This window comes from Diorhabda sublineata, chromosome 2 (genome assembly GCF_026230105.1).
Source record: "Diorhabda sublineata isolate icDioSubl1.1 chromosome 2, icDioSubl1.1, whole genome shotgun sequence".
In the NCBI taxonomy this organism is placed as follows: Eukaryota; Metazoa; Arthropoda; class Insecta; order Coleoptera; family Chrysomelidae; genus Diorhabda; species Diorhabda sublineata.
This window is the reverse complement of record NC_079475.1, coordinates 19,459,100-19,485,293: the sequence shown is the minus strand read 5'-3', so window position 1 is coordinate 19,485,293 and position 26,194 is coordinate 19,459,100. Positions and strand designations below refer to the sequence as shown.

At 31.5% G+C, this 26,194-nt stretch overlaps 2 protein-coding genes across 3 annotated transcripts; one reads left to right on the top strand and one right to left on the bottom strand.

Annotated features, from left to right (window-relative positions):
- Positions 1-733: 733 nt before the first annotated feature.
- On the bottom strand, positions 734-9,537 carry LOC130440619 (uncharacterized). Its single transcript, XM_056773879.1, has 3 exons — positions 9,193-9,537; positions 8,716-9,043; positions 734-907 (listed from the first exon to the last, which is right to left on the bottom strand). The coding sequence occupies exons 1-3, from the start codon at positions 9,468-9,470 to the stop codon at positions 734-736; spliced, it is 780 nt and encodes a 259-aa protein (XP_056629857.1). The 5' UTR covers positions 9,471-9,537.
- A 95-nt stretch (positions 9,538-9,632) lies between these two features.
- Positions 9,633-25,878, top strand: LOC130453290 (cAMP-dependent protein kinase catalytic subunit-like). Of its 2 annotated transcripts, none has more exons than XM_056792945.1 (4): positions 9,633-9,863; positions 10,107-10,399; positions 11,536-11,684; positions 24,499-25,878. In XM_056792945.1, the coding sequence occupies exons 1-4, from the start codon at positions 9,768-9,770 to the stop codon at positions 24,645-24,647; spliced, it is 687 nt and encodes a 228-aa protein (XP_056648923.1). In that variant the 5' UTR covers positions 9,633-9,767; the 3' UTR covers positions 24,648-25,878. The 2 variants fall into 2 exon arrangements, with proteins under 2 accessions (XP_056648923.1, XP_056648922.1); XM_056792944.1 differs by lacking the exon at positions 24,499-25,878 and adding an exon at positions 15,446-15,627 and having other exon boundaries at positions 9,667-9,863.
- The last annotated feature ends 316 nt before the right edge of the window (positions 25,879-26,194 follow it).

The window sequence follows — 26,194 nt, the reverse complement described above, 5'->3', positions numbered from 1 at the left end:
TTAATGACACTGTTGGATATTACAGAAATTGTTATAGCAGATTTACAGCTCTAATGAAAAAATATCGTCATTTATGTGAAATTAATTTGTCGTAAAGATGTTAGCAAAACCCTGCCAGTTAATACGTCTCAACATTCACATTCAGAAGTTAATATCCAAAAAATTGACACTTTTAATACAATTTTTCGGTCTGGCTAAAGATTTAATAATTGATTTATTGTTTGGCAAGTTAATTTTAGGTTTTTTGATACTTATATAACATAATTTCAACCATACTAAAATATCTATTTTGGAAAAAAATTTTTTTAATCAAAATTAGCGTCTGACAGAGTTTAAGCAACAAAAAAAATATCTGGCAGTGATAGATTTATGTTGCAAAAAGTTCAATAAAAATAATAAAAAAACAAAAAGGAAGATAGCTTGTATGACATCCGGGAGAGTGAGAGAAATAGCATATGTAAAAACTGGCCTAACTGAAATTCTTGTTACTAGTCGTTTAGAAGGAAAATTATATTATTTTCAGTTATACAAGTCAATCACAATGTCAATTTGAGCATTTTAAATCGAAATCAAGTAATAAATGTAAATAAAAAATTAACTCATTACGTCACTTTTCAAATTTTAACCTACAGGTAACTTCCACATTTGAACAAGTTAAATTTAAGGTAAGCAATATTTTTTTATCTCTATGTATATAAAATAACAAAAATAACGACTTTCATGAAATTATATGTCAATGGCATGGTGCGTGTACTGTTATTCCATCGTCGTCAGTATGAATTTTGTGTGAATATTCTAAACAGTCGTTTGAAGTTGATGGTGTCGTTGCCGCCGGTGTAGATTCTCCTTCTTTTGGTATAATTGCATCTAGAAAAGTTTTCGATTTGCTAATAAAATCTAAAAATATCTAAAAATTTTAATTTGTGTTAGTAATATTTATAACGATATTACTACTTTCAAACTGTTCCAGAGAACACCTACATAATAATAAGTCAAGAATGACCAGTTATGTCCGGTAAACCATATACCCTTAAACAGACCATTTATATCCGGCAAACCGTATGCCACTAGACAGACCAGTCGTATACGACAAACCTTATACCACTAGCCCCTAGATATACCAGTTGTATACGTCAAACCAGTTACATCCGGCAAACCATATGCTCTTAGACATACCAGTTGTATACGACAAACCAGTTATATCCGGTAAACCATATGTCCCTAAACAGACCGTTATATCCGGCACACTATATGTCCTTATTCCGACCAGTTATATCAGGCAAACCATAAGTCACTAGACAGACCAGACGTATAGGAAAAACCTTATGCCCCTAGCCGCCTCTAGACATACCAGTTTTATATGACAAACCAGTTATATTCGGCAAACCATATGCTCTTAGACATACCAGTTGTATACGACAAACCAGTTATATCCGGCAAACCATATGACCCTAAACAGACCATTTATATCCGGCAAACCATATGCCACTAGACAGACCAGTCGTATACGATACAAACCTGATGCCCCTAGAGGGACCACTTATATCCGGCAAACCATATGCTCTTAGACAAACTAGTTATATCCGGCAAACCATATGTCCCTAGACAAACCAGTGTACACGACAAACCGTATGTTCTTATACAGACCAATTATATCTTATAACAATATCCTGCTTCAAAATGACCCAATTTGTTATTTACAAGATACAATAGTATTTTTCAGATTAATTAAAGTTAATACGAAATATTGGTGTTCAGTATGGTTTTATGCAAATATCATTATTAGAAATTACTAATTCATTCTCTACCCCCATCTACCCCCGATGTTTTAAGTCGTCCATAAGTCTCAAATTCAATTCTTTTACAAATTTCTTGATGTGGGTATCAGGCATATAGAAAAGAATTCGCTAAATGTATATTTGTTAAAGGCTAAGATCACCTACATTTAGATGGATCACTGGCAAATTTGAATTTGGCACGTGATTCAAATTATCTTAAAAATAGCACAAAAGTTCGCATAATACTCTTCGTTGAGAATTTTGCTTTTTTCAAGATAGTCAATGGAAAGTCTTTGCGTTTTTTGGAGCCGATTTTCCTTTTTCAATCCATTGTTTTTATTGTTTTTTTTTTCGGGTGTAAAGCGATGAACCCACGTTTCATCCATGGTTATGAAACAATGCCAAACACTCGATGGAAACATCTTCACGACGCTGTTTTTGTTCAATTGTGAGCAAACGCGACATCCATCTTACGAACAGCTTTCTCATCTCAAAATTTTCAGTTAATATGCGATATATCACATTTTTTGAAATGCCTACTATGTCTGTTAGATCGACCACTTTCAGTCAACGAGCATCCAGTACCGCTTTGTGGATTTTCTTCAATATTTCTGGAGTCGTCACCTCATTTGGTCGACCACTACGATGCTGGTCTTCGTAGGTCGTACGACCTCATTTAAACTCTGCTACCAAATACTTCACTGTTGATAACGAAGGAGCAGTCTCGCCAAGATAGAGATTGGTTGAGCTAATGCCTTTCAGGTAAAAGTATTGTATCACAACGATGACCAATTTTTTCAATGTCTATGTTTATTATTGATGGCTGCCAAACAAATACTAAGCAACATGGCGGCTTCAAACTTGAAACATATACTGTAAAGATTGTATATTTTTTAGTACAGTGATAATTCTCTAGGTCAGTCCAGGTATTTCCTCGAAATCGTTTAAAAAATAACAGAAGAGTTTTTCGAAATACCCTAATATACTTCAAGTCCAAGAAAGCGGAAAATAAATAAAAGTTAGTTGAAAAAGAAGATTGTCACGAAAAACCGGTACAAGTGTACGTCAAGGAAAGAACCACGTGTATTTTTTCTCACATGATGGTAAAGTATGTAAAGCAACACAATCAATAGCTGCTAATACACGTGCTTTCCATGATAATTTCTGAAAACATGATACTGTAAAAAAAAAACTTCATAAGTGCGTACATCACATTAGAAACACCGAAAAGGCTCAGGTATCAAGGTAAATCTGAAGGACGTGCAAAATCTATAATCGTGCAATATTCGGTTCAATCATCATTAATTTTGATAAATTTTGAATATTGGTCACAGAATTTGGAACATATATATCTAAAATAATCCCCATCTTTTTGCAATGACTTTAAACGTGGCAATAAATCTTTTTCTGGCGGAACCAAAATGGTATTGATAACGTTTTTCTCACTAGGAGTTAAATCGTGTCGTGTCGTTGTTACCCAGTATAATTCTCTGGCTCTACTATCCCACAAACATAGGGAACAAGGGAATTTTGTATAACTTGACTATTGACCCAACAACACTAGTATTTCAAACTCTCCATATGAAATGAGTGTCCAATTGGAAGAGATGCACAAACATTTCCATTATGCAGCAAGACTGCTTTGAGGCTAGTTTTGGATAAATCAATGAATAAACGCCATTCTGATGAATCATATTATATTTTAAAGCATTTCGTGAGCTCACGAACATCATTACAATAAGCCATATTGCACTCTTTAGTGAAATACTGAGTACATTCTCTCTCTTGACATCTGTACAGGAAAATGAGATACCAGATGATAAAAAGTTTTTCTTTTTAAGCCTTGATCCTAACAATTCGGCTGTATCTTTTGAAAGATCCAGGTCATTGAGTTCAATCTAAGAAAAAAAATGAGGTTCCTCGTCAACTGAAAAAGCTAAACTAGATTCGTTCTTGGGAGCGCAAACGTTTCTGAGTCCTATGCATCACTCACGATGTCATCTAAAATAGGAGGTGGGTGTGGAACTAGTATTTCAGGGCTATGGGACACTGGCCGAATAGCCGAATCAAGGTTAGGATCGATTGTGTGATTTTTCTATTCACGCCATATCATTGGAATTCCAAAATGAAATGCAGTTTCCTTACCCTTAAATCTCCAGCACAGATATTCCTTACATGTTCTGAACCGTAACACATATATAAAAACAAGAGCACAGTAGAAAACATGAAATCGTATCAAGGCGACACGCTACAGGGCCCCCTGGAAAGGTATTGAAGAGAAAGACGTTTATTTGCCGATCAGTATTCTCAATGAGCTCTGGAGCAATGGGGAACTGTTTTATTCCTAGATGAGTCTCGATTAGGTCTAAACCACTTAGACGATAGAGATAGAGTGTGGACACGACCAGGTAGAGATTTGCTAAATGTGAATCACGGCCTTCTGACAAGAGATCAGTTATAGTTTGGGGCGGAATTAATTTCCACACCGTACTGAACTGATTTTCATAAATAATGGGGCTGTGACTGCTCGGTGGTACATCTAGGAAGAGCTCCTAGAGGTTATGATCCCATTTGCTCCATTTATTGGTGAACAATTTATTTTAATGCAAGATCATGCTCGTCCACATACCGCCAGAATTGCTACTGAATACTTGGAGCAAGTGGGAAAACAAATTGTTCTTCGATGCTTGACAGGGTTAGAGCCCCTCACCGTAGCAGAGGGAGTAATACCGGCCATTAGAATCACATAAATTGTTAGAAAACCTATAAATTAACCAATTCTTACCAAAAATTAAAAAGATTGATATATTTAACAAAATTATAAGACCAAATCTAAGTTTTCGGTTTTTTTGCTGTTGCGTTTATGTCCCTTAATAATTCTCAAAAGATCTAGAAAAGTTAAGAAACGAAGCAAATAAATAAATAGACCTTACTAGAAATTATTAAAAAAAATGTAAATAAACCACTTGCTATAAAAAATTTGTTAAAAACAAATTCCGGGTAATTCATCGCCGCCTTCGCCGAATTTTAGAATTCTACTATATCCAATCAGGACCGGTTCCAAAATCAGTGGATATCAAATCAAGTACAGTAGAAAAAATGAACAAATAGAAAATTTATTTTCAACATTGTTATACTTAATTTAAATAATCACACTTAACTAAAAATTGGTTTGCATTTCCAACAAATCAAAATATATACTTACCACTAAAGGACGGGAATAGGGGAGGGTTAAACTAGGATTTATTTATTCTCATGTCTAAAATGCTGGGCTGCAAATAATTAGTTATTTATGAGTGAATTGTATCTCGTTTTAAAATTCAGAAATTATATCAATTGTATATTTGTGTCATTAAAATCCGTCCTAACCCAAATTTAAATATCCATTTTAAAATAAATCCTTTATTAGTTGAATTGGGTAACTATTAAAAAATGATTTATAACAATAATATGAAAATGATTGTCATTCATAGAGGTAAAGTTGTTGATACCCGAATTTATCATACTAAGGGGTAAGGTCAGTGGCCGCGCCAGGCATGTGCGAACTATGGGACACCTCAGGGCCCCGGACTATTAATATGTCAGTATTTTTAAAAAAACTGTGGAGGTTTAATGTAATGTTGCCCCAAGTATGAGGGTATTGTAATGTTATACTTAAAGATAAATTATATAAATAAAAAAATATGTATAAAAATATTGTCTACACAGGTTATAATGAGCTCCGTCTTACCACCAAAGCAAAGTTGGGAAATTGTATTTAGAAAATGACAAAATTATTTGCTTTTTAGGTGCCAAGTTCAAAAATTAGATGCTATGTAATTTTCACAGCAACAGAATACTCAAAGTTGCGGTGTTAGGAAAACGTGATGCTAGCAACGCAAAGAAAATAATTATAAAACATTAATTGTTGAGGTATTGAATTGAGAAGTGGTGTTATGAAAGTAGAAGTCGTACGAGAAATAACATTAACGAAAAAGTGGTAGGTTAGGTTAGGTTACGTTAGGTGTTATAAAAGTAGAAACCGTCAGGGGTGTAACATACAAGATATATATTACATATATTAAAAATAAAAAAAAATCAGCTCGTTTATTAAGTATTTGGGCACGAAATTGACTCTTCAGCACCTAATAAACACCTTATTTTATTACCTCAACAATCAATGTATTGTAATTATTTTCATTGCGTTGATAGCATCATGTTTTCCAAGCACCGCAACTTTGAGTTTCCCTTAATGTGAAAATTACAGAGCACCTAATTTTTGAAGTTGGCATCTGATTTTGGCATTTTCTAAATACAATTTCTCAACTTTGCATTGCTGGCGAGACGGAACTGTTGTAACGACTTAAGAATTGTCCGGGACCCAGCAAGTTTTGAAGAATAAAATCAAACTTTTAAAATCGCGAAACTGCTATGCTATTGCTATTCATCAGACAACAAATCCAGAAATAATTTAGGGCCTCTCAAGAAATATCTACGAGTCCACATTTTAAGCATTTGTATTATTAGTTAAGTATTTGATAATTACACCAGTATACAGTGCATACATGCCACAAAAGGGAATTTTTGAAGACTGGTCATGGAAGGTACACCGCTCATCTTGCCAAGCTGGGTATTATACAATCATCAGCCTGTACCTGCGATGATAATTCATATACTGATCTCAATCAAATTATTTTCGGATGCAGCAATCACATTCATAAAACAAAAAATTTGTTACAGTCACTTGTTAAAAAAATCTACTCTCTACCTCCAAACCTTTTTGAGCACTGTACACTCATTTCAAACAGCAGCCATTATAGCCCAAATTGACCTATCGGAACTAATTTTTTTTAAAATGTGCGTTATGTACTTTACTTTCAGCTGGTGTTCTCATAATTAACATTGAATCAAAAATTTTCCGGAAAATCCTGAAAAACGAAAAAATGACTTTTTTGCAAAAATCAATTTTTCAAAAACCCCACCCTTAATTTGCGCAAATTATGGATATGTTTTTCTGACCTACCTTTATGCCAAACAGCAGTTAACCAAAATGCCCCGTTCGGTAAATACGGCTCTGCAACGAAAATGTCGGTTTTCACCTATCCAAGCCTCACATATGTTATGTACTTCACTCCTATAATGTAGGTTTTATCGTAAAACTAACAACTCAATCATATTCTACGTGAAAAAATACATGGAAAACATATAACACTATTTAGAAACATTTTTAGTGGCACCCAGCTTATTCGTCAAATAAAAATCGTCAGACGGTACTCATTTACAAATCCTTGGAAAAATCCAACATTATTTCCAAAGCTTATAATAATATATATTTTAGATCATTTATTTTGTAAAGAATTAATAGAAAGAAATAAATAATATTAATGGAGTTGTTAGTTTTATGATAAAACCTACTTTATAAGCGCTGGGTGTAAAATACATAACATATGTGAGGCTTGGATAGGTCAAAACCGACATTTTCGTTGCAAGGCTGAATTTTCTGAACGTGCAATTTTGGTAAACTGCCTTTTGCCAAAATGGTAGGTCAGGAGTTCCTGAAAAACATATCCAAAATTCGCGCAAATTAAGGCTGGGGTTTTTGAGCAATCCTTGCAAAAAGTAATTTTTTAGTTTTCCTGATCTCCCGGAAAATTTTTAATTTAATGTTAATTCTGTGAGCACCAGCTGAAATTAGAGTAAATAATGCATACTTGAAACGTTTAAATAGCGTATTCACAACGTAGACTTCAACATGGCGCTACAGTGCTAAAAAAACATTTTTCGGAAATATGAAAGTGGCTATATTTCTTCAAATTGAATATAGAATGATATCCCAAAGTTTGCTGCTATTTAGAATATTTAGAATTTAGTCTTTTAATTTAATAATAATAATAAATCGGCTTTATTGATCTGATATGTGAAAACAATACAATTAACAAAGTATACAATATACACACATCCTGCAACAGGAGTGGTAAGATTTAACATATATGTTATTATTCCACCTAACCTCTTCCAGCTGCTTAACTATACAAAAGAACTTTATACAGTCTCAACTATAAGGTTATTAAATGATAACAAAAAGCAAAAAAAAAAATTAGTTACATATTTGCTTACTAAACAAAATATCTCTGTACTTAGATTTAAAAGAATTTATGCCACAAAATTTAAGTTCCTCATGGAGAGCATTATAACCTTTAACAGCTAAATATGTGAAACTTCTTTGAAGAAGCGCATATTTCTGCTGAGGCATAGTTAACATATATAGTTAAAAACAAGTTTTGCCCTCAAATAAACAGGTTTCGAACTTTCTTAACAAGAAACATAAAATGAAATCTCCTGACACACACAGGCCTTGAATACATTCAACAATGCCCCTGTAGAAAATAAATTTCCATTCTATTAAATAAATATCATTTAAAAGGAATTCAAATAGCAAATGTATTAATTTTATTTGTAAGCTTCTCTTCCTCTTATCTCCAAAAGGAATTTCAGGCGACCAAAACATAAACACACACATAAACACAAGAATAAGTGCTTTCAAGCATGAGCAGAACTTATGAGAGTTGGTATGTTATGCTCTGATAAATCATATAGAAATATAACACTAATAAAAAGTACTCTAGGGAGACTTAGAATGCATAATTTTAACACCCAAATTTTCCCTCTAATATCACATCACATAAAGCTCAGCGGTTAGCGCGGCCACTGGGTATGATAAGTAACATTTGTACATAAAGATATTCATTAGTCATCTATAAGCTCATTGTTATCTACTTCAAATTCATACCAAACACATTTCAAGGTTAGTGATTTGTTTACATGTAAAGAATTTAATTTCAATTTGTTTTTGATGGAATGGATAGATAAAACCAAGAAAAGTTATTGAATAAGGATAGGAGGGATCGATTCACATTTAACACTTGCCAGTAAATTTATGTTGATGCTATTTGCTAACTTTTCTGAGGAAAATTTTTAAAACTGATTTGATATCTGAAGTAATATTTGCAACATTATAAAGTTCCATAATAAATATTATTTTTTTTATCATGTTTTTACCTGGCAGATCTCCACATATCTGACTGCAATAAGTAGTTCTCATTAATTGACAATTCTGGAGATTTATTTTCATAAACATTTGTCCAAAAATAAAATATCCCAATGCTCCGCCGATAACAGCAGATACAAGAAACCAAGCATTATAAACCATCACAGCCAGCATTATGAAATATCCCAAATTTTGTAATAACAACCATAGAGAGATTTCTGTTCCAAATAACAAGGCTCTGAAATAAGATGAGAATAAGTGACATTCATATTATTATATATATATATACAACTTGACAAACTTGCAAAAAACATTGTAATGCTTTTACTAAATATATTTAACATAATTTTCATTAGGGTATGGAGTAACATTTTTGTGATGAAATACCTGTCAAATAAAGTTATATTTAGAGGATTCTCTGGGTTCGTCACTGTTTGAGCTATTAATGCCGCACTTTCAGTGGTACATACTAATTTTAGCTGTTTTACTCTCAATATCAATTCTTTTTGTTTTTGTTTGGTTTGGAGGTATCTCAAATACTCAAAGAGGAACGCTAGCGAACCTACAAAAAAGCACTGGCCTATGAGTCCACCAACTGTCTTGGATGAGAATCCTTTAAAGAGAAGATTCTCAACTGTTACACCCCAATAAAAACAATCCTTCATTTTTATTCCTCTACTCTTTTAACCAAGTTTTTCACTTTCTTTTCTTTGCACAACTGATAGTACAACTTTTGACATTTCAAAATTTGTTGCTAAATAAATCTGGACTTATAACAGGTTTATATACATCCACTTTCATACTTCAAACAATATAATTTATGAAATGAAAACGAAGAGTGACAATCCGGTGTTTGCGATTGTCTACTTGTCAATTACGTGGTTTTTACACCGAGGGTATATTTGAACATGCAGTGTTTGTATTTCTAAGATTTTAATTAATATTTGAATTACGAAATCAACATGGTATATTACTATATTTTACTAACATTTTATAGTATTTTTCTGCTCTCTGTTAGTGCTCAAGTGGCTCCTGGAGTACCACCTCAACGATATCAGGTATTTATTCCATATGTATTCAATTATATCTTAACCAATATTGGACACTGTGTTTTTATTTTCTATTACAAGTATTATTTTCAATGTAATTAATAATACGAACTATTTTTTAAGGACTGTAGAATCTACATATAATTATTTGTTTACTTTTCACCACTTGAATCAGTTTATTCAAATTGTAAGTTTTTCAAAAAACGATGTAGATTATTTGAATTATTTTTATTTTAAATTTGTTTTTTCAAGCAACCACCTCAACAGTATCAACAAGTACCACAACAACAGTATCAACAGCAAATACCACAGCAACAGTATCAACAAGTACCCCAACAACAGTATCAACAGCAAGTACCACAGCAACAATACCAACAAGTACATCAACAAGAAAATCGTCAAATACCCCAACAACAGTTTCAACAAGTACCTCAACAACATCAGGTTCCTGCTCACCAGGGAGGCACTGACAATCAAAGAGGTCATCATCATAATTCGGGTCCCAAAAAAGTGCTAAATGCAGCTAATGTTGCCCAAGAAGCTCAGTAAGTATCAGTATTGATTGAAATGAAACAAAAACCAATATAATACTCTATTTGACAGAAGCGATCATAGGAGTAAGTATGAAAAACATTCTGTGGGGATATCAAACATAGATAATTTTAAAAAAAAATGACATACAAGGGTTACTACTCAAATCTTGAGAGAGACAAATAAAAACAAATATTTATAATTGTATATGACTTTTGTATTTTTCAAAATATTTTCCATTAAAATGAATACACAATGGTCAAAGCATTTTTACCACTCCGATTGATGTACCTCCTAAAAATTGATTTGAATGCATCAACTGCTTCTTCAGGTGTAAAAAAACGTTGACCTTGCAATTTATTATTGATTTGCGGGAATAAGAAGACAATTGGGTCCCAAATAAGGACTTTATGGCAAATGACACATCAATTTGATGTTTTGACTGTTCAAAAACGTTTTTGTTTAACTGATGTGTGAAAGCTCGCATAGACGTGGTGGAGACTGATTCGTCTTCTGGATTGGTTTCGCTGGCTTTTTGCAAACACTTCTGGAATCAAAATACTCTTGTATCATTCATACTTGACGTTTTACATTGCTCTAATGGAACAGTGGTGACATGTCCAGTTATTCTGAAAAAACAGGCAACTATATGCTTCTAAGTGCTTCGTTTGTTAACAAATTACAAATTTTTTCATCAGTTGTTTGCACCAATCGACACGAGCTTCTTTTGACTAATAATGAAATTATGCAATATCTAATGTGAAAAAAATTTTTTACAGTCAAATGTTTATGCAATATTGAATCTATGCAAGTGTAGCTAATGTCCAAGTATGCCTCAATCTTACGGTATGTCACAGGACGATCTTGCAATTTCAGTTTACGCACAGCATCGATGTTTTTGGCATAACAGTCTATTTTTAAATTAATTCTGTATAGATATATGTTAGCTCTATATAGAATAATTGGAAACGTTTCTAAAAATCTAACAAAAGTGATCTGTTTCTCATGAATTTTCCCTCTCTTATTATTATACATACATCACTAGTTACAACCTTTTGTTCTCTTAATAATCACATTTGATTAAAAACTTTTAAATATTCATTCAATTGTGAAATCTATACTTAATATGATGTAAAACTTTTCTTATCAGGCATATACAAGAACATATGGATGTGCCAATTGATACGAGTAAAATGACTGAACAAGAATTACAATTTCACTATTTCAAAATGCACGACGCTGATAACAATAACAAGTTGGATGGTTGTGAACTGATCAAATCACTGATACATTGGCACGGTAAGTCATATTTTAAGTAATATTCAATTGTTGCTTCTTGGTAATTTGTTTATAATTTGGAGTTCATTTTGGGTCAATATCTAAAAAATTGAAATTATGAAGCAAATGTGCTACAATTATTGTCATGTATCATGTAATATCAATTATTTCATTTCATGAAAAAAAAATCAGTTACTTCTGATAATGTATAAAATTTTCATTGCTCGAGTTGATAAAGATGGAAGTTAAAAATGGAACTGAAGAAACTATTCACAATTGAAAAACATTGAGAACTCATATGGATGTATGTACATATGTATATAAATATTAATAGTTCAGACCCCATAAAAAACTTATGATTTGCAATATAGTAGTAAAAGTGAAATTGAACTAGATAATATCAAGTAATAAATAAAATGTAATATATGTATCTCTGGATTGATATATTTTGTTCCACTTAGTAGATTTATGAACAACATTTAACAGTCCCATCATATTAAAATTTCAAACCCAATAATGATACAACAATGTAAACCAAATATACTGATATTCATACTGAACACACTGCTCCGATAACAAAAATCTAATGACTTGACTTACCTGTTTTATACTAAATTTTCCCACCTTTAAACCTTCTCTGAAAATTAATTTCAGCGGGAAAACCTCCTTGGCGGGAATCTTCACATTTATTCCTTAACTACCAAACTATAGAGTGAGCTGTAAGAACAGTTTAACTCTATAGTTTAGTACAAAGAACATACCCGATGTATACCCCTTGGGATGGTTTAGTAGTTAAGGAATATATTCGAAGAATCCCACGAAAATTAATTCCAGCGGGAAAACCTCCTTGGTAGGAATCTTCACGTTTATTCTTTGACTATAAACTATAGAATGGATACATTAATAATAATAAATTGTTGGATGCATTTGAAAATATTGAAATTGCTAACTGTAATAAAAGTTTAAATAGGGACAAAGGGTCAATTCCTTACAGCCCACTATAGTTTAGTAGTCGAGGAATAAATGTGAAGATTACCGCCAAGCAGGTTTCCCTTATGGAATTAATTTTCATGGGAAAAGGTTTATTGCTGGTATAAAACAGGTAAGTCAAGTCATTAGGTTTTAGTTTACCCTCAGTCTCTGAGGTTGTTGAGATTATTGGTGTAGTGGTGGTGTAAACAGTGTGCTCACTATAAATACCTGGATTAAAATCAAATAATTTCATAAAATCCAAATTTCTCTTTGAACTATAAGAAAAATGCCAGGTATTACAAATATTAGTGCGGCTTTGCATAATGAATAGCCATAAATTTACAACTTTTGGGTCTTATCCAATTTTATATAGTTTTCTGTAATAAAGGCACTTCAATAAATTTTTCATTTTATATCTTATTATTCCAATATTAATACTTTTCAGCCTAAATCAATGTTTTTTCAAATATTTAAAATTTAGAAAACACTTCATTGTAACATGTATATTTAAATATTTTTAGATTCAAAATGTGCTCCAATTGAAAACTCTTATCGTTTTTTTTTATTTAATGCAGTAATAGATATTTAGTGGCATTTTTGTTATAATAAAAATTAAAAAGCAGTTGCTTTGAAAAATTAATTATGTTCTGATAAACCATAATAATGTAGACTTAATAGAATTGTTTCAATTTTCCAGAAATAGAAAATAGTTTTCACACTCATATAATTTTTACAATATTCTAACGATAACCAAAATTTTGGTGATCAACTAGTGCTACTTATCAATTTTTTGTAAAAAAAGCAACATATTCTTAAAACATTAAATTAGAAATCTGGCTTGACATTTAAAATGTTGCATATTGAATATATTTCGTAACATCATGTTGAATTGTCATCTATCCCGGGGGTACTTGTTGTTTTTCAGCTTTATGATGTCGCCAAAGATTTCCTCTCTTGTCGGAGGGTCCATTTGATCACTGCTCTGGTTGTCCCAATTGAAATGGGGGTGTTCTGATTCAGCAGCTGGTCCATCTTTCAGTTATCTTTTGAGAGTCAGTTATCAGATTCAATAGTATATCAAATATTCAAGTGTGAAAACGTTCTAATTCATTTTACACAAAATCTATTTGGTTGTGAAATTGGAGATCAAGATAATTGCTGAGTAGTAGCTATAAGTTGTTCATCATTCAGTAGAAATGATTCTTAATCAATAAAATTAGGAAGCAGATGAAGATGTCTGTGTACAATAAGGCAAGAAGATTTAATACATTGAGAATTAACTTGCCTTTTGAATTGAGTATACAGACTGTTTAATAGATGCTCATAATTGAGTTTAAAATATGTACTGCCTCAGAATGGTAATTATCTTGTCTTCTTCTGGTACGATAAAATTGTATGGTATGCTTTTAAATGAGGACATAGAATTAGAGTCATTCCATACAAAATCGTCTGAAAATAAAAAAATTGTTGCTGACTCATTTTAGATTTCGGTGTAACTTTGAAAAAGTCGTCTTTAGGGTCCCAAAAAATTAAATTTACACGAATTTGATTGTTTCAGGCTATTTAAATGAAGACTTAAAAATCAATCGATATTTTCAAGCTATTTCATCTTTTGCTGTAAAATTTTTCAGCTAGAAGATATATGTAATGATGAAGACATAATTCACAGTAGTTTAAGTACAAATGAAGATAATTGGCTCGGAGATCCCTTTTGAATAATAGCAGCGTGCTGAAAATGAGGGTTTTTAAGTCATTTTTCGTGAATTTCAATCGACTCTAGCGTCTTAAGTGTTGAGAATTAAAAACTCAATTAAGTATACATATCACAGAGAAAATCCAGCCACAAGTTGACTTAAAACAGCCCACGTTTCATAGCAAAAAAATCTCAAATTTCAGGTTATGAAACGAACGTGTTGACTGTGAGATAAAAATCTGATACTCACAGAATCTACTGTTCTTACCTTCAACTAAATGACTATATCACTTGTTTTGTTATTTTCCTGTTTAGTACATGTACGAGCCTTTTTCTACAGCAAAGTTTTTACAAATTCTATCGATAAGATGGAATTTTCATAGACAAAAATTGAGATAAAAACTACTAGTTATTTAGGGAAAAAAATGAGTTGATGTTTGCTGTTTGTTTGTTTCATAACCTGAAATTTGAGATTTTTTTTAATTTCAAAACTTCAAGCAAAGTTTTCTTCTTTGAAGCTTGAATCGTCCCCATTGTGAATTCCGTCTTGATCATACAGATATCTTCTAATAGACAAATTTTACAGCAAAAGTTGATAAATCTTGAAAATATCGATTTTTAAATGTTTTCATTTAAATAGGTGGAAACAAGCGCTTGTAAAAATAAACTCCTGTAAATTTTGTTCTTTGAGACTCTAGAGAAAAATTTCTCAGAGTTACACCAAATTATAAATGGGTCGGCTTTGCTAATTACACATTTTAGTTGAAATGACTCATTTTGGTTTCTGCAGATTGAGACAAAAGTGCATCTATTAGTGTTTTATCATTATAATCTTTTTAAGGTACCTTTCTCGTTAAAGGTCATTAATATTGAATTATGGAAAAGTAATTAGTCCCAAGTGTTATCAATTTCGATAGAAACAATTATTTTCTCATTTATTAACTATGAAAACATTTTTAACGTCATTAAGTTTCCCAAAACATCAATATCCATAATAAAATGTTCAAGCCATATTCTATATATATATATATATATATATATATATATATATATATATATATATTTATATATGATCACTTATATTTTGATGAGAGTACTATATAAATTCGCTATTCAGAACAAGGCAACAAAGACCACGATGATCACGAGGCGAAAATATTCCAAGACGACGAACTGGTCAATTTAATAGACCCAATATTAAACGTTGATGACGCCAACAAAGATGGTTACATCGATTATCCGGAATTCATTAGAGCCCAACAAAAAGCTGCCGGTGGTCAGGCTAAGCCGCAAGCTTAATGTATGTCATTTGTTTGCTTAAATTTTTATTTAATGGCAAGCTCAGCATTACATTTTTAAGTAGTTTATACAGTGGAATCAATTTATTTTGATATCGCATTCATTAGATATTATTAGCAATTAAAAAGATTGATAACAATATCTTAAAATAACAGTTGATTATATTGTTTGCGATAATATATAATACTATTAGAATTCTACTGTATTGGGGTTTTTCATGGAATTTTTACCTTTAATAATAACCAGTTTTATTTATTCAATTGATAATATTTACTAGTTATTTATGCAACAAATGAGTAGAGTACTCTTAGAAATTGCTATCAAACTGTCCTTCTCGTAAAAAAAGTTACTTTACTCACCAGTTTCATACAAAAATTTTTCTACGTCCGTAGACTTGAAAAATATTGACAAAACTTTTATCAATTTTCATTTTTTAATAGTAATATTAAAAGTACAACTTTGATCATTATTAATTTGAAGTGAAGAAGAAACATTACTATTGGTACTTGAATTGGCAACATTTGACGAGTTCAAAGAAATAACATTTCTATTGAGTTGTCTACGTAACCCTCCGCAACTGTGTTGGATTCCACCCACCATGTTTCTTTAGTTGAATCCACTAATAGAGGCGCTGAAGAGCGTCGAAATGTATGGCCAGTGTAGTTTTTTGGATTAGGTATATTCAAATATATTTGAAATGCTATGTATACAGCACCTTATTATACGGAACGGAGGTTTGGACTCAAGGCGCTTAGAGAGTTTCGAAATGTGGATCTTTCGGAGGATGATAAGAATTCCCCGGACCGCTCATATCAGTAACGAAGAAGTAACGCAAAGAATAGGCAACATCAGGGACTTATAGAAATAATAAAAACTCGAAAAAACTCGTATCTGGGACACATATACATATAGAAATGACAAATAAAAACTTTTGCAACTTCTGATCGAAGGGAAAATCAAGGGAAAACGTGGTCCTGGCAGTCGACAGGCTTCATGGCTAAAGAATAATCGCGAGTAAACCGGCTTAGACTCTCAGACACTGATAAGAAGGGCTAGAGAAAGAAATTACTTTGCTGGGGTTATCGCCAATCCTCGTTAGAAGAGAGCACCCAAAGAAGATTTCTATACAGCTAGAAGAAATGATCCGTTTTGACATTTGTGGGTCATTAGTCTTTACATTTTTTTATAAATCTTTTTACCTTTTGTCAGATATTTCACCAATAACAGTAAATCGACGTTGAACATGAGTTTTTGTATCAGGTACTGTGATAATTAAAACATTTCCGGTATTATTAATATCGTTATATTGAAGCAACCTGAAAGATGTTACAAATAATATCTAAGCTTACATTAAAATTTTTTGCTGTACTAACTTATGCATGAGATAATGATTGTCTGGAGCTTGCAACAACAGAAAGTTATTAATTTCTTCACGGGCAAATATTTTAGATTTTTTCGATCTATAGCCAACCGATTTATTTTTCAAATCTGCAATGAGTTTCGAGTATTTACTGATGTCTACGTCGTTATTTATTATTAGGGTGCCTTTCAGTTTTGAATAAGTCAACTAAAGTGTTGAAAACTTCCACATTTTGGATTTAGTTTCAAAGTAAGCTAGTAACGCTCTTTCTGTGAAGGTGTTTATGCCTTTTTTTAGTACGCCACTCAATAAAAGAAATATATTTCTGATGTGCAGTTTAACCTTTCTTCACTATTACTCTCTATCGCTAATAATAACACTACACTCCTTTTAATTAGACACATAACAGATTTTCTTGAATGAATATAAACAATTTTATAATTGCGTTAAAAAATGACACGTTACGGCACTTTTTTAACGCAAAAGCGTGAAAAAATGAACTGCTACGGTTCTTTTTATCACGCTTTTTGACCGATTCATAAATTACATATTTTTTATTGCAAATGAATGAAAAAAAAACGTGATTATAACGGACGTAGAAAAATGTTATTTATCCCCATTACTACTACTACTAATGTAATGAGATATTGCTGTTCTATTTCAATTGATATACAGTGTCATTACCAACTTGGTGTTAGCTCTTAAAAACTGTTATATTATTTCCACATTGTTTTGATTGAAAAATTGTCATTAGTAATAAAATTTGATTTTCAGTGGGCTGATTGAAGACTTTTCATTAACCACTTTTGGTGATGACACTTAATAGTAATATAGGCAAGGAACCAACGTTAAAACTGTGGAATTTTGTTAATCAACGTCGATTTTAGCTCTACTTACAACCTTATTCATAATAAACCCTATGCCAAAGGGTGCCTTTTATTTTTAAGTGGTGAAAACTTATCGTAAAAAACTTATCTTATATATCTTATATCTTATCTTCGAGCTTAGCATGTATTTGAGTAAAATACAGTTTAAATGAATTATTCGTAGAACTATTGATATTCTCAAACAAGACACTTATTATAATCTCGATTTTCAGGAAAATTTGAATTTAAGCTCTACTTATCCATACAAAATATTCCCTGTGTCGAACCGGGCTTTTTATATTTTGGAGGGTGTAAACTACTTCTTATTGCAATTTAAAATCTCAGATTTTAGGCGTGTTTGAGTAAAATGAAGTTTAAATATATTATTCGTAAAACTGTTGACATTCTATGATCAATCAGATTCATGCAACAACTCAAAATCATCCCCTAATCATATGAAAAGTTGAAAAATAACCTCAACGATTCTTTTATCGTTAAAAATTAGTAAAAAGTGTATTTATATTGAATTCAAAATATTCCGTCAGTATTTTTCAATATATCAACCCTTATGAATTTTTCTGAATATTTTTAAAATCAATAAAAAAAATTTATTTAGTAAATAATATAAAAAACAATTTTGAATAATTATATTTCATCATCACGAGTATCTTCTTCCCCTTCTCTTCTCTTTTTCCAATGCTCCAAAATTTTAAAAAGAGCAGTTGGTTTTTCCAAAATAACTCGTTCAATTTTCAAGCTAGAATTTTTTTTAATAAACATTTTGTAGGGGATTTCAAGTAATTCAACTTCATATCAATTAAAACTTTTTTCAAACCCCGGCTTCGAAAAAGATGCAGCTCAAAGGGGTTACATAAGCCACATTTAGTACGCGAATGCAAACTAATGTATCTCCTTCAATTTTTATGATACATAGATTTTCAAAAGCTCAAAATTTTGGGCAAGAAAAACCCTACAATTAATATTTGAAACATTTTCTCATGACTTGAATAGTTTATACAAGAAATATTCATTTTTTCTTTCAAGATTACGGAAATGCAGTGTTCAATTTAATCTATTCTTTTTTCTAAAATAAACATCTAAAACCGGTCAAAGCACATGATTCATATCAATAATACATAAATAAAGTTGATTGCAAGTGGAATACGATTAATTACAACTAGGGTGGTAAAGCGAGAGTATAGTTACTAAATTTTTCCAAAAAAGAAAAAATAAGAAAACTTTTTTGTTATAATTCAGTCAACTCTTATGCAAAAGACTTTTGAGTAATTTTAAAGATTTTTCTATGTACTTTGAAAAAGATCTCTAGAGCTTTTTCCAAAAATTGCATCAATTTCAAGTTATTTGAGGTTAAAGGTTTTCAATTTCGGGGTTCCCCAAAAATAGCCATCCTTCAAGAGTAATAACAATATTGAATTTACAGAAGACCTAGAAAAAGGAATTTCTTTGTTTTTTTATTAGCTATATTTTGGTTCTCAATGATTTTGCTGAGAAAATGAAAACTTTTTAAGGTTATTCATGATAAACGGTAAAAAATATGAACAGTTTTAATCGTTAATAACTCTAAAAGTACCAACTTTAGAAAAAAGCTTTGTAGAGTAAGAATTAGTCAATCTATCTACCTACAAGATCATTTTGATAAAATAAATTTTTATCTCCAAGGGCAAAAGAACCCTTTGGCGCAGGGTAGATTTTGAAGAAGGTTATAAATACTACCTCCATATCAGTTTTCAAGAACATCGACCTTGGTTATCAAAATTCCACGGGAAATCGGCTGGTATCTGGCCTAATAAGTTTCGTCTGTATACAGATTGCAAAAATATTTTAACTTCTTATGTAAATCAATAAATTTCATTATTCTTACAATGAAATAATAGGTCGTGTATCGCCAGATAGTGTTAGCATCCTTAAATTACGTGCAGTTTTATTTTCCCCAATACAAGCATCATAAAAAGTGCAAGTTCAAATTTGGTTTTTAATTTTGTAATAACCTTTTATTCAACTGTAGTATCTACTTCAAAATAAGAGTTTCATGTTTTATGAAATTAAAGCTTGGATCTTATAAAATCGCCCAAGAGCAAATTGCAGGAAACGGAGATGAAATATTTAAAGTAAAAGGATACAATGAGAAATGTAATCATAAGCATGGAGTTGAAAGTAGAACTGATAGTAAAGAATATACAGAGGGAACAGTTTGAGTAGTTCGTATACGTCACAAGAATGGAAAATGATATGCCCATTTAGAAGATCTGATATTCCTGGACAACCAAGAGAAGACAGAAGAGGTTAACGAATGCAAACTAGTTATAATACAGTTGCAGAACTAGTAAAGAGAAGTATTACGTGGAATGAAGTATGTGCAAAGGTTCAAATAAAGAGGAAAGTTTCAAATGTATTCATAAAAATTAAAAAACCACCCTTGATACCCATAGGATGAACAGCAATAAAAAAAATTGTCACTATTCCAAAACCGAGCTAATTACACGAATTTTCCACATTTTTGAAATTTTAATCATACTCCAATGGAAAAAATAGACACCCTAAATGAGCAATGCTAAATTAGAACTGGAACATGAAAAATATTTTACAAACCAAAACGAAACTATAATTATCCATATCTGAGAACGTGCATACAGGCATATTGGGCTGAATTATTATGTGTTGGTGACTAAAATCTGAAGTTATGAGATGAGACATGCTCAATGTATCACTGTATAGACGAGGATGATCCCAGAAGTATCTGGCCTGACGTAGAGATAGCGGGAGTTGCTTGAAAAATACCACTGTATTAGAAAGTATACAATTGATACAGCATATGTTCCAAGTTTGAAAACACCACTTTGTTAAGTATTAAATTATTATATAAAATCCACAAAGCGGTACTGGATGATCATCGACTGAAAGTCATATTAGGCATTTAAAAAAGTGAGCTACATCCCATATTAACTGAAAATTTGGACATGAGAAAGCTGTGCTCACAATGGAAAAAAAACAGCGCGGTGAAGATGTTTCCATGGAGTGTTTGGCAAAGCCGAATTTTTACGCCGTTTCATAACCATGGATGAAATGTAGGTCCATCCCTTCACATCCGAAACAATCAAAAGAATGGAGGGAAAAGGGAGAATCGGCTTCAAAGAAGACAAACACCGTTCCATCTCCAGGCCTTGGCGTCGGTTTTATGAGGATAAGCGTGGGATAAGTTTCATTGTCTATCTTGAAATAGAAAAAAACTATCAACGGCGAGTATTATTGCAACGTTTGAGCGAAGAAATCAAGCGAAAACGGCCACATTTGGCTAAGAAGAAAGTGTAATTTCATCAAGACAATACACCAGCTCACACATCCGTTGTTGCATTGGCCAAAATCAATGAATTAAAGTTTGAATTGCTACCTCATGCACCCTTTCACCAGATTTAGTCCCCTTGAATTATTTCCTGTTCCCAGACTTGAAAAAATGGCTCGGTGGTCAAATATTTTCCCCGTGCTTTTAAAAAACATTAGATTCATCAACTTGAAAATTCAATATTCAAATTGACGCTCGATAGAGAGAGAATCAATACGTTTAATATTTGTACCAAGCGTCCTTTTGAATATTGAAGTTGATGAATCTAATGTTTTTAAAAGATTTACAAAATTTAACGCACCGCAATTTTTAACTAATTAATTCGCTGAGGATGAATACATACATAAGTATTCGAAAGCTCGGAAATATATTAGAGTTAGTACACTTTAGTGTTTAATTTTGCCACAGTAACACTACGAAAGCGCTCATAAATTAGCTGGCAAAGACTTGGTTCCAATTCATGTATAGATTCTCTGGTTAACTAATGTCTTCTTTGGTTTATTCTAAATAATTGTAGAATTTCTTGCAATCTGTATACGCTTTACACTATGTGCCGTTAATAGAAACAAAGAAATAATTCATAGAAATCATAACATGCTGTTATCTAATTTGATAGGTATATTTATAATTTTTTTACTATATATGTAACAATAATTGAGAAAAAGACGAATGTTTGCTATTCATAAATTGGAGGAAAACTATTGAAACTAATTCATGTATAAGAAAATTACTTCTTTGTTTTATTGGTGGATAGAATAAATTTCCATGTGTATTTATTATGTTGAAATGGGGAACGTGAATGTTTTGAAAAAACAGGTTTGCTTTTTGGGGGTTAAACAGTGCGCAATTCTGCAATCTGCTTTATTTTCTTAGTTTCCATATTTATGACAGATCCTTTAATTTGTTGTTTATCGTTTTTTAGGTATTTCTGATATTTCTCTTTAAAAAAAATCTATGTTTTTATGGTTACCCTGTAATTATAATAGTTATGATATTGAAAGAATTTTCAACTTTCAACATCAAAAATAAACAGTTTAAAATTTTACTCGACCCAAATATTTAAAAAATTTTTCTAGTGCTATAAATCTAGAAATTAGGAATTTTATCAAAATTCTTGGAGGTTGAGGCTTTGGTTAGTGTTAGCTATCAAGTGGCTCTTTTCTATTGAATGTACAATCTACCATTTGGGAGGGGTACAACAACTTTGTTCCTCATATACAATATTACTACCAAAAACTTCGGCTATCTCCGAAGATCATTGTTTCAAAAATGAGACAGGCTAGGAGACTACAACGCATTAATTTGTCATTATTCATCTCAAAAAATGTTTTTAGTAGATATAAACAAACTAAAAACCACGCTTTTAAAGCACATGAAACCATAAAATTGAAAATAAATTGTAAAATAAGCTTAAAACTATAATGAATGGAAAAGTCTAATGAAAAAAGCGTTCAGCGCTTGATTTACTAGAAATTTGGAACAAACCGCCCCACCCTATTTTCCCAATAATACTAGAATTTTTCATTCATTATTGTTTTGAGCTTATCTTGAAAATTATTCGAATGCTTTTCAGTTTCATGTGCTTCGAAAGTATGCTTTTTTGGTTTATTTAACTATATTTTTTTAAATGAAACCACCCTCGTATAATGGCTGCGTTGTATATATACCTACATCTCGTTGAAACTTGTATCGAGCCATAACGGTTTAGTTGGTAAGGTTGTCAAAGTGCTAAATTTCCAACATACTTTTAATGGTTTTTTTAGCAAAACCGTCAACAGTTTCATTTGCTACTAAAATATTAAGTGACTGATACATCTTTACTTGGTATTGAATATCATTTGAATGTTCTATCTGCTGATTCAAAATATTTTCTTATTTGAAAATATATTGACTTTCCATTATGAGACAGCTAATGTTCGTGAATTTTGTTTGATATATCAAATATGCAGTATCAAGAAAAACTCTTGCAAAATGAAGAGTTCGTTAGAACTTTATTTAATATAAAATCACTCAATAAGTCGTGTGACTGACACACTGATGGCGCTGTATTGTCAAATCCATATGACGTTTATGAAGTACCAACTTTCAAAATATAAAAAGTGACAGTTATTAAGTGAAGCTACTTATGTTATTTTCAAAACAATTTCATGTGTTAATTTATCGTTGCTTCTTGATGAAAAAAAATACTGTACAAGCTCAGCAATGTGTGTTATCCGGACTTGGTTCTATCTATTCAGAGCAGTGTTGGTCCATGTTTACACGTAATAAATAAAAATTTTTGCGTCCATATGTGACAAAGAATAAAACATAAAACATCATATTAGTGGACTACGGCTGGTGAACCACATCTGAACCGTACAAAGGTACAAAAGTCAGCTGGGAAGGTTATATCTTCAGTATATTGGGATGGAAGATTGTTTATCGACTAACTTCAAAAGGGAGAGACGATTAAGAGCGAATACTACATAGATTTGTTGGATCGTTTGAATACAAAAATCAACGAAAAACGGCTTCATATGTCGAAGAAAAAACCACTGGTCCACCAATACAGTGCGCTGATGCACAAATCAATGGCAACGATGGTTAAATTGAACGAATTACATTTCGAATTGCTTCCTCATCCACCATATAGTCCAGATCTGGCCCGACAAATCCTTCAACAACCACGATATCGAGAGGTTAGAGAAGCATTGGAATGAATTTTTTGCTCCTAAAGAAGATTACACTGATGAATAAAATGGATTTTTGGCAAAAAAATACGTTCTTCTTAGTAAAGTCACATGACTTATTGAGTTATTGATTATAAAAGGAGTATGGCTTTGTGAAGAAATACAAATCACATACCCAAATTGTATGTGCATATCCAAATGTGTAAGAAAATTGTTGCCACTTATCATTTAAGTTTCATGAGTGAACAAAGCAATTCTTTTATATTAAAAATTGTGTATGATACATAAGAAAGGCATAAGAATTTTAGAAGGGCTAAGGTTGGAAAACACTGGTCTATAGTTATTGTAATGATGTTAGATAAGTTGTTCAGTTAGTTAGGTTATTACTTTTCCCCTATAACTTGCTTTTTGCTTATACTTCTAACTACGTTTGAATAAAATACGAAAATATTCGGGAAAATTCGTTTGATTATTGAAGAAGAAAGTTTGCAGAGTTGTTTGAAAATCAGAATTTAAGAGTAAAGTTTTTAACTGAACCGAAATCTAAAATTTAATATATACTTTTTAATAATATATTCTAATGGCCTTAATAAAATGTACTATTTATATTTTTAGCTGGTGATGATAAGGTGAAATCCCTGACTGATAAAGAAATTTCCAATTTCGTCGATGACGTTTTAACAGATATGGATAAAAATAAAGACGGTTTCATAAGTTATGTGGAATATCGGCGCCATGAATCTAAGCCGTTAAATCCAAAGTAAATTCAACAATAGGGGAAAATTATTTTATATTTTGTAGTGGTTTTTCGTTCAATTTATATTTCATATAACTGGAATTTCTTTCAACAGATATCTAAGTTGAACTTATTTATGTGGTTTAGTCTCACACGTCTTTTAGTAATATCAACTATTGAAACTTTCTTGCAGTAGAAAACGAAATTTCTTCCAATTTGCATTGGATGAATAATCACTATTTTTTTATAAAAAAAAACAATTAATCATATGACAGTCTAGTATTAAATATTTTAAAACCCGCTCTTCTATAAATATGACATTTTTTGTGCAATAAGACATTTTTTTTTTCTAATATTTGATTGTTTTAGGTCGACCGCCCATGATGCAACTGATTTGAAACAAAGGTTGCAAACAAGTTGATCTTGCAACAGTTTGGCAACGTATAACAGCACGGAGCTGGTGACTCTAATGAAACTAGTTTGCAATCGGCTGTACGTAACCATGATTCCGCGGTCGTAGTTGCATTGCAGTTGTTGTTTGATTGTATGTTTATTTTTAATTTTTTTCAATATGAGTAATCAAGAACTGAACCTCAAAATTGTGGAAAAAGTGGACAAACAGCTTTTTATCGACAATCCATATAAACCTATAAATGTTCTATCTGTCTGAGACAGTTTTTGTGCTGCTATGAACAGTCTAGAGTTCTAAATGGATCCAATATTCTCTGTATCCTGCGGTATTGATAATAATTGATGACGTCTTCCTTATCTGAGTCTCAATACATTGAGAAATTACCTTTCACTGCTGCACCAACTGATTACTGAATACTGATTACAAGTCGTATCCGTGTACGCTCAAAAGTTTTATTTTGATTGGAAAACTTTTGCAAGATTAACTGGTTTGCAACCTCTGTTTCACAACAGTTGCATCGTAGACGGTAAATTAAATGAAAATGTGCATTATAACTTACAAAAATTATACAATTACCAACCACAAACCATCTGATTAATTTTATTGAATCATTATTTCCATCACCATTCAATCTAACAAGTTTTGTAAGATATAATGCATCTTTATAAAGGCTGTAAAAATCCGGCCATTTTAAGTGAATTTAAAAATTTATTATTTAAGTTGAAAATGTTGTTAATTTTATTTTAGATTTCATTTTTAGTTATTTCAAAAAGGGGCAAAGTATTTTGTATATATTTGATCTGGGTTTTTGTATACTTTTAAAAGAAAAAAAAACGTATTTTTTCCATTACTTGTTTTTTTGTATAATACCTCGAAACCTTCAAGTTATTTTCCAGTGATTACTCAATAATCTTTATCAATCTCAAGTCAACACGAAAATAATATGTTATCTATTTTTTTTTCTCTTGTCAATTTTTAAAGAACACTAACTTACCTATATTTTTCTCACATTTTAATCATATCTAAAATGACATTGGTCGTATTCAGCGGACGAAACTGTTGTAAAACCCTAGCGAAATAGTTAGCTGGCGTATACACTACAAACCATAGAAGAACCACATTCTATAGATACCCAACTGGAGCTCTCGTTCAGCGCCATCTCT

Bases quoted from the DNA above. Each gene is read 5' to 3' on its own strand.
- LOC130453290 (XM_056792944.1), top strand. From the start codon at position 9,768: ATGGTATATTACTATATTTTACTAACATTTTATAGTATTTTTCTGCTC. The intron at 10,400-11,535 runs GTAAGTATCAGT...TTTTCTTATCAG, and splicing joins AATGTTGCCCAAGAAGCTCA to GCATATACAAGAACATATGG. The intron at 11,685-15,445 runs GTAAGTCATATT...TTCGCTATTCAG, and splicing joins ATCACTGATACATTGGCACG to AACAAGGCAACAAAGACCAC.
- LOC130440619 (XM_056773879.1), bottom strand. From the start codon at position 9,470: ATGAAGGATTGTTTTTATTGGGGTGTAACAGTTGAGAATCTTCTCTTT. The intron at 9,044-9,192 runs GTATTTCATCAC...ATCTTATTTCAG, and splicing joins AATATAACTTTATTTGACAG to AGCCTTGTTATTTGGAACAG. The intron at 908-8,715 runs GTTAGCAAATAG...TAAAATTTTTAG, and splicing joins TAAAAATTTTCCTCAGAAAA to ATATTTTTAGATTTTATTAG.